General features: G+C 40.9%; 1 protein-coding gene across 2 annotated transcripts in view; it reads right to left on the bottom strand.

Moving 5' to 3' along the window:
* PEX7 (peroxisomal biogenesis factor 7) overlaps nucleotides 1-14,017 on the bottom strand; it is an 81,296-nt gene extending 67,279 nt beyond the window's left edge. For both annotated transcript variants that reach the window (XM_086318040.1, XM_086318042.1), the window contains exons 1-3: nucleotides 9,927-14,017; nucleotides 8,102-8,159; nucleotides 6,515-6,665 (exon numbers count right to left, since the gene is read on the bottom strand). In XM_086318040.1, coding sequence (XP_086174166.1) covers nucleotides 6,515-6,665; nucleotides 8,102-8,159; nucleotides 9,927-10,056 — 339 coding nt within the window. In that variant the 5' untranslated portion in view covers nucleotides 10,057-14,017. The remainder of the gene's footprint in view (nucleotides 1-6,514; nucleotides 6,666-8,101; nucleotides 8,160-9,926) is intronic.
* Between the last annotated feature and the right edge of the window lie 1,997 nt (nucleotides 14,018-16,014).

Here is a 16,014-nt window from a genome sequence, read left to right as displayed (position 1 = left end):
AGTTTCTGGACTGAATGAGGAACAGAGAAACAATCTGGATGGAAAGCGTATCTCACATCAGTCTATGGTTCTATCTTTTCCCCAGTCCCAATTCCCGGCTCCACTCCCATTCAAAGAGCGGACATGGCAAATGATTAAGTTAAATATAAAAGGAAGAGCGATATGCAGCTATACTTTAAAAACAGGGTCCTCTGAAGGCCTATTTTATGAGATTACTCTTGGTAGTGGTGAAGAAAATTAATTGGGAAATTGCAAAAAGGAAAAAAAAAAACACTGAACAATACTTTGTGGGGCTTTATGAAATCTGAATCTCATCAAAACCACAGTTTGAGGAGGACAGATTCTATTACTGAATCCAATTCCCATAGTGCTCAGTTTTAATCTACTGCACAGTATTGCCCTTTTTCAAGTTGGCCTATTTAATTAAAAATCATCAAATAAAAACTGTATCCAGAATGTTCATACTTATCTGTATCAATACAAAGGAAAGGGACACTGAATTTTAAATTACTGAGCGATTAGAAAGGGCTGCATTTTTTAAATATTGAACAAATTAAAAAGTATTTTCCATTATAGATATTTTAAAATGCACATAAGAGCAGAGAAACCAGCATAACAAATCCTCAGGTATCCAACACACACCTTCCTTAATTATCAACATTTTACCCATCCTATTTCATCTGTTCTGTTACCAACTGAACGACTGTTGGAGTATTTTAACATCAGACTATTTCATTCACAAATACTTCAGAAGTAAGAATGTTTTCACCTTTTACATGAGCACAAGGCCATTTTCACACCTTAGATTAACAACAGCTCCTTAACATCATCTAATACTTAGTCCATATTCCTATTTCCCTAACTGCATCAAAAACATCTTTTCTGGTTGGTTTACCAGGTGGCGCAGTTGGTAAAAAAAAAAAAAAAAACCGCCTCCAGTGCAGGAGATGCAACAGATGTGGGTTCGATCCCTGGGTCAGGAAGATCCCCTGGAGGAGGAAACTGCAACCCACTCCAGTATTCTTGCCTAGAAAATTCCATGGAAGGAGGAGCCTGGTGGGTTACAGTCCATGGGGTTGCAAAAAGTCAGTCACAATGGAGCATGCACACTCGAATCTGAACGAGAATCCAAAGTTCATATTTTATACTCAGCTGTTATGTCTCTTAAATCTTTTCTAATCTAAGAAAATTCCCTCCCCACCTTCGTTTTCCTGCCGCCTTACCCCACCAATGACATTTATTTGTTGAAGAAACAAAATTATTGGTCCTACGGAATGTTCTACATTCTGAATTTGACTTGTTTCCTCATGGTAGTGTTCAACTTTTTCCTCTACCCTTCTTATTTTATTTAAATTGGAATTTAGATCTAGAGGCTTGATTCCATTCAGTTCAGTCTTTTTTTTAGCTTCCTATTGTATTAGGAAGATTCTATTACAAGAAATTTTGCACACCAACTATTTGATTACACCACAATGAAATTCATATAGGAAAAGCAGGATAAATGCCTTGATTCTTTATTTATCAATTCATGATCAAAGACTTTAAATAGATCAAATATCTCTTAATTAAAGTTTTTCAGCAAACTGATATGCCTCACTATTTGACAATGAAGACAAACTTTAACTATTTTTAAAAACTGTAAAAAGCACACTGAGAATCAGATGTCGAAGTATTAAACTGAATCTGTCATCTTTAAAGTCACTTTTAACTCACTCTCAACGGCACTATGCTATAAGCCATGAGGTCAGAAACAAAAGTCTCAATTCACTCTTTTTTCTCCTTCTTGCTGAATCTTTTAAAATATTCTCATTCTTCCATTCCAATTATATATTCAACAGCAGGCTAAGCTAAAGGCATTCTATGGGGCTCAAAAGACATAATGGCCTCTACAGTTAAACAATACAGAGAAAAAGCAATTCCTGCTTTGATGCTAAGTTTAGAAGCCATGCAAAGGGAAAATGTCCATGCTTTTCTTTCTTTTCATGTCACCTTCATTCCTTTAGGCCTAAAATACATCTAGGTCTTGGATGTCTCCTTTTTGCTTCAGTGACTATTCATCTGACTATCAGAAAACTAATGGCTAAACTTAATTTATTCAACACTGTTTCCTGAATATTCAACGAATATTTAGTAGCTCCTCAAAACTGTTTGGTTTTAAATCAGTCCTTTTAAGTGTTTCTGCATACTTGGTGTAAGAGACAAACTTTAAATAAATGCTGTATTTCTCTCTAATGAAAAATGCCAGATACTTGGTATTTTAATACTGAGCTTTTAGGACGATCACCAGAAATTCTCTTAATCTCATGGAGGACGACTTTTCTGAGGGCCTGACAGTCCTCCACTCATTATCCTGCTTGGTGTGGATTGACTTTTACTAACCATCATGACAAAGACAATAAGTAATATTGCAGCATGCACTGATGGGTACCTTCCCAACCACCAATCTCCCTTTCTCCTTGCTCAATGAATCACAGCTCTGTCCTTTAGGGAAAGCTCTGTCCCTTCCTCGCTCATACCATGGGTGAACTTACTCAGGTGATAGCACATGAGTGGTGGCTTGTTTACCTCACAAGTGACAGAGTTGAGACTGGGCATATAGTGAGATGATACTAGGCTGGTGCAAAAGTAATTGAGCTTTTTGCACTGTCGAAATGTGCCATTTGACACTGAAATTGATTCTTAAGTAAATGTGGTTATGTTATACATCATTTAAATGCACATTTCTCACTTTATGTTGTTTTGCTAATGACTTGTTACTTGCTGTTCATATGTATTTTAGACCATGGAAATGATGTTAGACAAAAAGCAAAGTCAAGCAATTTTCTTATTCAAGTTCAAAATGGGTCATAAAGCAGCGGAGACAACTTGCAATATCAACAATGCATTTGGCCCAGGAACTGCTAACAAACAGACAGTGCAGTGGTAGTTCAGGAAGTTTTGCAAAGGAGACAAGAGCTTTGAAGATGAGGAACATAGTGGCCAGCCATCAGAAGCTGACGACCACCAATTGAGAGCCATCACTGAAGCTGATCCTCTTACAACTACACAAGAAGCTGCCAAAGAACTCAATGTCGACCATGGTCGTTCAGCATTTGAAGCAAATTGGAAAGGTGCAAAAACTCAGTAAGTGGGTGCCTCATGAGCTGACCACGAATCAAAAGAAACTGTCTTTTGAAGTATCACCTTCTCTTATTCTATGCAACAACAATAAACCATTTCTTGATCGGATTGTGATGTGCGACAAAAAGTGGATTCTATATGACAACGAGCCTTGACCAGCTCAGTGGTTGGACTGAGAAGCTCCAAAGCGCTTCCCAAAGCCAAACTTGCTGCTTGGTGGTCTGCTGTTGGTCTGATGCACTACAGATTTCTGAATTCCATTACATCTGAGAAGTATGCTCAGCAAATGGGTGAGACCTGCCAAAAACTGCAACACCTGCCTCTGGTGTTGGTCAACAGCAAGAGCCCAATTCTTCTCTATGACAACGCCCAACCGCACACCACACAACCAATGCTTCAAAAGTTGAACAAATTGGACTACGAAGTCTCACCTCACCCACCATATTCACCAGACCTCTGACTAACCGACTACCACTTCTTCAAGCATCCTAAAAACTTTTTGCAGGGATAACACTTCCACAGCCAGCAGGAGGCAGAAAATGTTTTCCAAGAGTTCACTACATCCCACCAAAGCACGGACTTTTATATTACAGGAATAAAGTTATTTCTCATGGCAAAAATGTGTTGATTGTAATGCTTATGTTGATAATAAAGTTTTTTGTTTTTTTTTTTTAGAGTCTAGTTATAATGATTTAAGACTCATGGCCCGAAACCACAATTACGTTTGCAGCAAGCTAATAACTGGAACCATAGAAGTGTAAGAATAAAGAAATCCACTGAGGAGAGCAGAGTGGAAAGGTGGGAGAAACCTGGGTATTTGATGATACTGTCAAGCCTAAATTAACCAAACCTGGACCCATGCCACCTCCATATGCCTGGTTATGTGAAATAATACACTCTGATTGTTGAATGCACTTTTACTCAGGTTTTCTCTTATTCTAATGGCCAAGGCATCTGATACAAATGTTTATAAAAAATTGCATTTGAAAAGAAAATTAAGAAGGACAACCTAGAATAAAAGTCTGAAAAAACAAGTAATAACATGTCTTCAAAAAATTAGTTATATAATTATAGAAAAAAACTTGTAAACTACTAGTTTAACAGTAACTCAAACAACAAAGATAAAGGTACTTTTTTCAAGTTAACTAAAAGTAACCCAGTACTACAACTTGGCTCAGGAAAATATTACAACCATTTTAAGCAATATTATTAGAACTACAGGCTTAAGATCATGGTGGCAAAGTCATAAAAAGCTCAACACTGATAATCATATTTCTGGAATAAATTAGGTTTACAACGTTAAAAGCAACATTGTAAAACAGGAGATTACCCAAAGGAGTTTACCAGGAGGGTGAAAGATAAAGAGACTGCATGACCTGAGGACAGGCCAAAGGAATTATTAATACAAATGCATAGTCTGGAAGACAGAAGACTTAGAGAGGGCATGATGACTACTTCCAAGGGTTCCCCTTGGAAGCGGGGACAGGACTTGGTTTCATCATGTCAGAGAAAGGCATTAGAAGCAATAGTGGGTTGATACTGAAGATAGATTTGGTTTTAAGAAAGCAACTAACCAACAGAGCAATCAAAAAGCCAAATAGGGTCTTCCCTGGTGGTTCAGTGGTTAAGAATACAATTTGCAACGAAGGCAAAACGGATCCCTGGTTGGGGAAGATCCCGCATGCCACAGAGCAACTAAGCCCGTCTGCCACAACTACTGAGCCCATGCACTGCAGCTACTGGAGTCCATGGCCTAGAGCCCATGCTCTGCAATAAGAGAAGTCATGGCAATGAGAAGCTTGCACATCGCAAAGAAGAGTACCCTGCCTGCTGCAACTAGAGAAAGCCTGTGTGCAGCCATCACAGCCAAAAAATAAACAAGTAAATCTTAAAAAACAAAGCCAAATAAGTTATCATATAAGAGAGTGAAATTCACTTTCACTGAGATGAAGTAAAGATGGAGTTGCAATCACAAAGAACATTCTAGAACAGTATTTTTCAGAATTGTAGCAGTACACACACATCACTGGTTGTACAAGACATGATTTTAACTGGTACCTACATTTAATCTTATTATGTATTTATTTTACCATACATTAAATAAATGTACATACTAAGCCATCAGTTCCATGGTTTCACAAATATATGCTGTTTTAGGATAAGTGAAATAACAATGTAAAGTTCATTTAAAGGAAAACATTAAACCAGTATCTCAGATTTAACATAACTGGATATATTACTTTGTGATTTGTTAGTTACAACCCTAGAATTTATACAGATAAGCAATACAAGGCCCAAAGATTTAAGAAAAAATTTTTGAGAGGGAAAAATAATTTTAAAAAAGAAAGAAAAAACATTCAGTTAACTATAAGTAATACATGGAAATGGCAAAAATTATGAAGGTACCACAAAAACAACTTAATTCTGGACATGCTGCTTTGTGAGGATTCTTGCACTGAACATCCTAAAACTAAAGTTTCTCCTTTATCAAAGTTGTCTTGGTGTTCAGTGGTTCTATCAAAATACAATCATTCATAACTACATCTACTCAAAGATCCTCCTTCACAATAAAATGGAAGAACTGAAATTTTCTATTATTTTCATCACAATCTCAGAAATTATGATTTTTAATAGCTAGAGCTATAAAAATGATGTCTAGAATCTTCACGTAACTACTCTGTTATTACAAAAAACTAACACTCTTGCATCTATTAAGCATTTACTGAAGCCAGGAACTGTGCTGGACACAAATTTGAAAGTAAATTTGCAAGTATTCATTTGAAGGATCTACTGAGAAAATTTTTAAAACACACCCAAGGAGAAAATTTTTACTATCATGTTCAGTAAAAGTATATATGTATTTTAATATGACTGAAGGCCAAACTATTTTCTATGCTACCCATACACACAGACAATATCTAATACATGAACGAGATTTAGTTTTAAAACTTATTTGGTAAGCTCTGCTTTATATTCAGGATTTCATGCTCATGCTTAAATATATTCTGAAAATCCTTGGTGAAGCCCTAAAGGCAATCTCACAACGTCTGGGTGAAAAGTCTGCCTACCTCTATTTTAAGGCAGTGTATGGAGGCATAGCCTTTCTAAAGCCTAAAGAAAGTAATGGGCCTCTGGAGGAAACAGTGCCACAGTATACTTCCTACCAGAGGCGTTTTTACTGACTAATGAGAAGCCTGACCTTTTCTTCTTTCCCAGCTCCTTAGGCCAAGAGGTACTTGATGTTTGGATAATCAAATAACCAGTGACATCTAACATGTACAAGAAACACTAAAACTTAAACTTCGTGTCCCCTGAAGACATTTCCCCATGTGTCCATCCCCAAATGGATTTCAACCAAAGAAAAATAACTAGCCCAGAAAGATCTCCTTCCTACCTCCTGAGTGTGCTCCTTGAAGACCTGCAGCGGCCCTGTGGCCCTGGCGGTATCCCAGAGCTGTAAGGAGCCGTCGCCACTGCAGGTGACCAGCACATGCTCATTGTTCTCACTCCAGGTCACGTCAAACAAACCGTCATTCCAGTCAAAGCTACAGCAGGAAAATTAAAACCAGAAAATCTAGTTACATAGGCAGGTGAACATACAATAACAATCTTTTTTTTTTCTTCAGTTTATCACATATTTTAACACAGCATCTCACAATGTCTTCACAAATATGGGAGATTTGTAGAGTAGGCACTTGATAGATGCAGAAACAAGTGCTGCTGCTGCTGCGTCGCTTCAGTCGTGTCCGACTCTGTGCAACCCCATAGACGGCAGCCCACCAGGCTCCCCCGTCCCTGGGATTCTCCAGGCAAGAACACTGGAGTGGGTTGCCATTTCCTTCTCCAATGCATAAAAGTGGAAAGTGAAAGTGAAGCCCCTCAGTCGTGTCCGACTCTTAGCGACCCCATGGACTGCAGCCTACCAGGCTCCTCCGTCCATGGGGTTTTCCAGGCAAGAGTACTGGAGTGGGTGCCATTGCCTTCTCCAAAACAAGTGCAGAGAACCTTAAAAGAACAGCTCACTCACAAGGCCAGAGAACTGCACAGCAAATTAACATCAGTCCATGGGGTTTTCCAGGCAAGAGTACTGGAGTGGGTTGCCATTGCCTTCTCCGAAACAAGTGCAGAGAACCTTAAAAGAACAGCTCACTTACAAGGCCAGAGAACTGCACAGCAAATTAACATCAGGGCTTCCAACTAGAAATAGGACACCATTTACATGAGAACACGCTGCCACACTTGGGTGCTCGCTGTCTTCTGTGGTTCAAAGGAGGGATCAGCAAGCACTTGAAAATATCAATTTAGATCAATAATTTCAGTGTTTCCCATAAATCTTTCACCTGAGGTATCAGCAGGTAATTATTTTCTGAGGAAATTTCCTTTCCTTTCTCTACCCTTGACTAACTCTGATGGAGGTGTTAATGAATCTAACAGTCACATAGATAAGAAAAGTACAGAATGAAGAAAGGGAAAGAGGTAATAATTAGTTCCTGAATGAGTAAAGCTAACCTACACTAAGACACAAAGGTGACTTTCCTGGTGGTCCAGTGGTTAAGAATCCACCTTGCAATTCAGAGGATGCAGGTCTGGGAACTAAGATCCCAGACGCCCTGCACAACTAAGGCCACACACCACAACAAAGGATTCCATGTGACACAAAAAATATCCTGTGTGCCACAACTAAGAGTTGATGCAGCCAAATACATAGATTTTTTTAAAAAGCAAAGACAGGAATGTCAAGCAGGATACCAACTAGCTCACATTTCTGTATGTTTAAGTTTTATCATTTATAAGTGAATACTGAACGACGAGAGATTTAGAAGAAAAATGACATAATCACAAGTTAATGGCAAAAATCAGTTCCACACTATGCAAATCCTGAAGGCTTTTTTATGTTACAAATTAAAACATCTTACTGATTACAAAGATTTAAAACCAAAAACAACAGAGAATACATATAATTTTAATAGAACCATCTTACCTTCTAAAAAGCCTAAGCCCAGATTCATTTTGATCCAATATTAGCAGAGTTCCACTGCCTAAAGGAGAAAAAAGTTGAGGTCAAGGCAAAGCGGTATTAAGAACTGAGAACAATACTACAGTCACAAATTCCTCCCTACAGTTCCTTGAGGCCACATAAACAAAACGATCAGGACCATGCTCTCCATTTCTGTCTCTCTACATTGTACTTCAATAATTAAATATTAAATTTACTGTCTCACCTAGACCTGGATTCCAGACACAGCTGAACAGGGAAGAGATATTTAAGTGCATCTTCTATGGCCAGGATGACATGCACACAAACCTCCCAAACATGTGTGATCATTCCTATTCACAGGTGAGAAAACTCAGGCTTACAGACACCAGGGACTGGACCTTCTACTATAATACATCACACTGCCTCCACAAAAAACCTAAAATACATTGTGTGTGATTTAAAAACACATACCTGGTGGATTTTACCACATACTTGGCAGTAAAGTGCTGAACACGATATACCATTACCTACCAAAGAGGAATTATTTTACTGAAGATCAGTGTATTTTAGAAAGTTGTATTTGTTACACAGTTGGAAGAAAAAAAAAAAAGCTGTATTTATACATGATTGACTTAAAAAAAACACCAACTCCTTTTAGAGAGATTTTTAAGGATTTAATTTAAAATATCATTACAAACTCAGGAGTCTTCAACCTTAAAGGTGGGCAAGTATTGCAAATCTGAATTTGCAACCACTAAAAGCTAATAGTGAAAACATAAAAAGCAAATATTTCTCCCCTTCTGAGTTGTAGAAATCACTTTTTTATCAACTGTATGATTCTACAAAAAAAAAAAAAAAAAACACCACCACCACTATCGCGATCTGATATTATGCAATGAATTGTTTCATAGAATTTCAGTGTGTAAACAAGACCTAGGAAATGAATTAAAAGAAAGTCCAAAATCAAGAAAGGAATCCTGCCTTTCAACCAGAGACAATTAACTTGAGCCTCTAACTGCCTGTATATGTCTGTATTCCTCCCAAGACAACAAAGGACTCAGAGCTTCATGAATTTCTCGCTCGTTCTTGCAGGGAAACTCCTAGCGTCTGTTCATTGGAAGGACTGATGCTGAAGCTGCAACTCCTATACTCTGGCCACCTGATGCGAAGAACTGACTCCTTGGAAAAGACCCTGATGCTGGGAAAGATTGAAGGCAGGAGGAGAAGGGGACGACAGAGGATGAGATGGTTGGATGGCATCACCGACTGGATGGATATGAGTTTGAGTAAGCTCCTGGAGTTGGTGATGGAGAGGGAGGCCTGGCGTGCTACAGTCCATGGGGTCGCAGAGTCGGACACGACTGAGCGACTGAACAGAACTGAACAGGGTGCATTCTTACAACGCACAGCCTGTGGTGAATGTGGTCCAATTAGCCGGTACTGGGGTGATCCTGCAGACCGTCTTCCAAGTGTTGTGGGTCCGGTCGGACCGGTAGGAGGGGCCAGTGGGGTTCAGCCAGCTCTCCGCAGAGCCACTCGTACCCGGCGGGGTGTGTGTCATGTGGGCGAAGGAGTTGGTGAGCTTTTTAAGAGTAAGGACTACGGGCACTAGGCACCTTACACATCCTGCCTCCGCACAGTAAGTGGAAAGGTGAGATACTCTACTCTAGACCAACTCCCCACACTGGACAAAAACGGTCAGGAAGCCAGCCAACTCCTTGGCTATCCTTGGCCTTCTTTTGCCCCGCCTTCTACTGTCGGAAGTGATTTCCGACCACGGGGAGGAGCTGGACCTTTGCTGGAACCCGCCCCCGCCCGGGGGGCTCACCCGCGATGCCGTAGTGCTGCGAGGCGGCGCAGGCCAGTCGGCCCGGCAGGTACGGAGAGAACTCGGCGGCGTAGCCGTGGCGGCCGGGCACCCGCAGCGTCCGTACCCCTCCGCCGGGCGTCGCGCTCATCCCGCCCGCCGCCTCCGGCCCTCGCCGCTTTGGCCGCCGAAGCCGTTCCGAATAAGAAGCGGACCGTCCGAACTCGCTAAAAGAGTTAGACTTTAGCAGCCAAGGCGGAAGTGAAGACACCGGGTGCCCTGAATGCTAGATTTCGATTGGTCCGCAAGGGAAAGGGAATTGACTCTGACGGAGGCCATACTTGTTTTGGGCAAAACATACGCTTGGCGCCGGCTGTAATGAATTAAACCTGAAGGTAGTTTTTCAAGGATTAAGTGGTGATTCTGACACCTTTTGTTTTTACATCTCAGCCTCCACCGCGGGCTATATGGTTCTTATTAATTCGTTGATCGATGAAAAACTGGCATCAGGGAATGACCCCATGGACTGTAGCCTACCAGGTTCCTCCCTCCATGGGATTTTCCAGGCAAGAGTACCGGAGTGGGTTGCCATTTCCTTCTCCAGGAGATCTTCTGAACGTGGGTCTCCCGCATTGTTCAGTTGAGCTCAGTTCAGTCGCTCAGTCGTATCTGACTCTTTGCGACCCCATGAATCGCAGCACGCCAGGCCTCCCTGTGCATCACCAACTCCCGGAGTCACTCAGACTCATGTCCATCGAGTCAGTGATGCCATCCAACCATCTCATCCTCTGTCGTCCCCTTCTCCTCCTGTCCCCAATCCCTCCCAGCATCAGTCTTTTACAATGAGTCAACTCTTCGCATGAGGTGGCCGAAGTACTGGAGTTTCAGCTTTAACATCATTCCTTCCAAAGAAATCCCAGGACTGATCTCCTTCAGAATGGACTGGTTGGATCTCCTTGAAATCCAAGGGACTCTCAAGAGTCTTCTCCAACACCACAGTTCAAAAGCATCAATTCTTCGGCGCTCAGCCTTCTTCACAGTCCAACTCTCACCGTCTGAGCCACCAGAGAAATCCACAAAATGAGACAAGTTTCAGCAAAGTCTGAAACCGTGCCGCGAGTCCGAAAGGCTACTGAATGATTTGTTGCTCAGGGAAACAAGGCGAAGTTAAATCCACCGGCGTGAGACTCAGGAAAGAGACATCATTAGCAACTAACTTAAAAAAAAATTTTTTTTAATTCTCATTATATTTATTGTATAGAATTAACTGCTCAGATGTTGGAGCTGATAAAGAAAAACGAAGGCTCATTCATCCATTCAAATATTTACCAGGCATCAGCTGGTTAAGAATCCGCCTGCAATGCGAGAGACCTGGGTTCGATCCCTGGGTTGGGAAGATCCCCTGGAGCAAGGAAAGGAAAGGCTACCCACTCCAGTATTCTGGCCTGGAGAATCCCCATGGACAAAGGAGCCTGGTGGGATCGCAAAGAGTCAGACATGACTGAGCGACTTTCACTTCACATACCAATATAGTGTGCTAAGTCGCTTCAGTCATATCCGACTCTTTGCAACGCAGTGGACTTTTGCCCTCCAGGCTCTTCTGTCCATGGGATTCTCCAGGCAAGAATACTGGAGTGGGTTGCCATGCCCTTCAGGGGATCTTTCCGGGCCCAGGGATCGAACCTGTGTCTCCTGAATTGCAGGCAAATTCTTTATCGCTGAGCCACTGGGGAAGACCTATACTATGTAGAGAGTGGCCATATAGTACTTACCTGCCAATAAGGCCCTTTTGAGAGTGAAAGAGATTGCAGTTAATAATTAAGCCAGGTCAACAGGTACAAACCTAATCATATGGCCACTTTAAAATATACACCACGTGCAGTGCTAGGCACTGGGGATTCCAAAGCAAGAAGATATAGTCCTATGTCATCAGTTAAGTGTAATCAAAATATTGTAGGTGCTATGAGAAATATATAGGGGCTATTTTTTTTTAAATAAAACTAATTGTCAGTACTGGAGGATGGGAGACAGGAGGAAAAGCTTCAGAAAGCAAATAATATTTGTGTAAATGATGATAAGTGCTAAGTTGCTTCAGTCGTGCCTGACTCTGTGACACCATGGACTGTAGCCTGCCATGTTCCGCTGTCCATGGGATTCTCCAGGCAAGAATACTGGAGTGGATTGCCATTTCCTCCTCCAGGGGATCTTCCCACCCCAGGGATCCAACCCGAGTCTCTTACATCTCCAGCATTCGCAGGCAGGTTGATGATAAGGTTTCCTTTAAATGGACAAGGAGATGGAGGTCATTACAGGAGCAGGAACAACAAGAGACCTAAAACAGCATGATCTATAGGAGATTATAGCTGCCATGAATCAGCCTGTCCTCGTGGAAGGGGTATAGTGAAGAGTATTGGGTGGAAAGACTAGAATACCGTGTTGTGTCATGAAGAGTCTTGTGTGTCATACCAACAGAATTTGACTAATATTGTAATTTAAGCAATAGGGAACCATCGTTTCTTAAGGGAGAAATTAAATGACCAAGTTTCATTTTATAAGGTCTTCTGGCAGCACAAAACTGGAGGACAGAGATTGGGGATAAGAAGGCCAGTTAAAAGACTTTAGCAATAGTTCCAGCAAAAGATAAGAATGTAAACAAAGATTATGCTAATGGGAGAGAGTTACACTCTACAATATTGTGAGATTTACTCCTAGGAGGCCAGCCAGGTTCTCATAGTAAATATCAGAAGGGAAAAAAACAAACAAACATCTTTTGCAGAAGGAAAAGAAAAGGAACCATTTTGAAATAGCCTTAACAAGACCTGCTCTCAGGGAAAACTAGTTAACCAAAGTCTAACCTACTAGGGTATTTTCCAAGCCTAGCTAACCTGAAAGTTTCCTTGTGCCCCTTTTCATTCAAAGCCACCCCTACTTCTGATCAACCACTGACCTGGTTTTCCTATTAAGAACTGCCTGAAATTCCAATGTTAGAAATGTATTACCAGTGAGTTTTTTTACTTGATTATTTAAAGATTCCTCTTTTAAACACAAGTAGGCTACAGGACAAAAATTACTGAGGTTTGATCTCAATTTGCCCTTTAGTTTTCAGTAATAAACTTTGCCTAGATTCTTGTTTCTTCCTATGTAAAATGGAAAAATTTCAACTGAATCAATCATTTCTAGCTAGGTGGTCTTGAAAACTATAACAGGGTTAGAGGAACTGATCTAAATATTTAAAAAACAAACAGGAATTGCACATTTATAATTCTGCAGGAAAGAACAGCCTGAAATTCTAATTTTCTTTGTTTTTAGGCTGGGATTATATGAATGCAGTGTGGTCAGTCATTCTCTAATGTTGATATTAATTTCTGATTGACTGCTTATGAAATTATGATGTTTCTGGAGCTCAGGGAAGAAAAAACTGAAAACATTAATAGGTATTTAATGGGCTTCTCAGGTGGCTCTAGTGGTGAAGAACCTGCCTGCCAATGCAGGAGACACAAGAGACTCGGGTTCTATCCCCCGGTAGGGAAGATCCCCTGGAGAAGGCAATGGCAACCCACTCCAGTATTCTTGCCTGAAAAATTTCATGGACAGAGGAGCCTGGCAGTACCTAGGGTCACAAAGAGTTGGATGTGACTGAAGCAACTTAGCATGCACCCATAGGTATTAAACAGGTTGATCTCTAAGATTCTGTACAGCAAAGAGGACTGAGGTAAATAGAGTTGCTGTCTGTCGTGCCCACCTTATTGGAATAATTCAAAAATATAAATGATAGATAAAAACAGTTGTATCAGTTTGAGTCCCAAATTTGATGACTGTTCTATGGTTGTATAAGAGGATGCCCTTATTCTTGGGAAATACTTAAGTAATAATAAGAGTTAAAGGAAATTATGAAGGAATAACTCTTCAAATGGTGCAGGAAAAAAAAATGAAGCATATAGACAGGTGCGATAGGGAGAAAGATAAAACAAGTGTGGTTTAAAATGTTAAAAATTTGATAATCTGGGCAAAAGATATATGGGCATTTCATGTATTATTTTTGTAATTTTTCTGTAAGTTTGAAATTATTACATTTAAAAGGTTTTCTTAGGTATGTGATTAAAGATTTTACTAATTCAGACTTTCTGTGTCCAATGAGTTTGAATTAGCAAGAAATGGTTCTAATTTGCTAAGTACACCCTGGGGACCTGTGAAAAATTCCTTTGCTAGTAGTGCCTACATGGTCCCAATAGGTGATTCGTATGCCAGAAATGTCTGTGGTGTGACTTTTGACTGGGACTTCTGACTCCATAAATTTGAGGGCATATTTGAGAAGAACAGCAGAAGTTTCTTGCTGTTTAAGTCTAGAATGAAACGGAGCTAATCATGTGGAAATGTCAGTGAGGAAGTCCAGGTCAACTGTAATTCCCGTCATGACTAAGTGGCATAAAGACTCAGAATATGATGACCTAGGGCTGACCTCAGGGAGAAATCACAGACTAGAATTGCTCATTTCTGGATTCTTGGTAAGGTTGATTCAGCAATTCATAAATCTTACCATTTACAATAAACACAAACCTAGGTAACTACATACATTTCATTTTCTCAGGCAAATATGCAGTATATATGTTTACATATTCTTAAGAAAGATAAGATCAGAGAGAGAAACAGCTTGTGTATGCTAGCACTGTCACTAAGTTATGTCTGACTCTTTTCGACCCCCTGGACTGTAGCCTACCAGCTCTTCTGTCCACAGGGTTTTCCAGGCAAGAATACTGGAATGGGTTGCCATGCCCTTCTCCAGGGGAATCTTCCTGATCTAGGGATCGAACTCACGTCTCCTGCATCTCCTGCATTGGCAGGAAAATTCTTTACCCTTTAGCCACCTGGGCTTCAGCTTTTGTACCAGATACAAAAGGAGTATACAGATCATCTTAAATGTAAATATCAGAGTTTGAAAATTTAGTATCTTCTTTACCTGCCTTGGATTTCTTAGCTCAGGAAAATAGCATATTCTGCAAAAGTGATCCTTTTCATTAACTGAGAAGTAGAAACAACACTGATCTACTTCAAAACTGTTCAAAAAAGGCAGGCATGCTTTCATGTGAAAGAGGAATCTTAGATTTTGTCTAGCATTCTTCTCATAGCCCCCAGGCTCTGTAACATTTTTTAAAGTACAGCATTATTCACAGTAAAAGAAGAAGAAGATGAATTCTCTACATTGGGAATCAATTCATTGCAAATAATGATGAATACAAATTTTAGCACAGATGTTGACGGTATGATTTTAAGCAAATAATTTATCTCTTTGAGTCTCAGTTTCTTCATAAAATAGAGCTTCTTGAGAAGGGCAAGCAGAGCAATGAGGGATCTGGAAGCCATATAACTTAGCTACATACCTATGTGTATGTACACTTAGCACACCTATGTATGTGCTAAGTTGCTTCAGTTGTGTCTGACTCTTTGGGACCCCATGGACTGTAACCCATCAGGCTCCTCTGTCTATGGAATTTTCCAGGGAAGAATACTGGAGTGGGTCGCCATTTCCTTCTCCAGGGGATCTTCCTGACTCAGGTATCAAACCCGCATCTCTTGCATCTCGTGCATTGGGAGGCAGGTTCTTTACCACCGGGGCCACCTGGGAAGCCCCTGCTACCTGCTAAGTCACTTCAGTCGTGTCCGACTCTGTGTGACCCCATAGACGGCAGCCCACCAGGCTCCCCCATCCCTGGGATTCTCCAGGCAAGAACACTGGAGTGGGTTGCCATTTCCTTCTCCAATGCATGAAAAGTGAAAAGTGAAAGTGAAGTCGCTCAGTCGTGTCTGACTGTTAGCGACCCCATGGACTGCAGCCTACCGGGCTCCTCCATCCACGGGATTTTCCAGGCAAGAGTACTGGAGTGGGTCGCCATTTCCTTCTCCAGGGGATCCTCCTGACTCAGGGATCGAACCCACATCTCTTGCATCTCGTGCATTGGCAGGCAGGTTCTTTACCACCGGCGCCACTTGGGAAGCCCCTACAAATCTCTAAGAATGATCAAAGTGTGTAATTCTGACAACACCGAATGTTAGTGAGACTGTGGAGCAGCAGGAACTCTCATCCATTGCTGGTGGAGTGAAAAATTATACC

This window comes from Bos grunniens, chromosome 9, assembly GCF_055505025.1.
Source record: "Bos grunniens cultivar Pamir isolate PY7600 chromosome 9, Bosgru_T2T1.0, whole genome shotgun sequence".
Lineage (NCBI taxonomy): Eukaryota > Metazoa > Chordata > Mammalia > Artiodactyla > Bovidae > Bos > Bos grunniens.
Note: the sequence above shows the minus strand (reverse complement) of the source record. Positions and strands in the feature narration are given on the sequence as shown.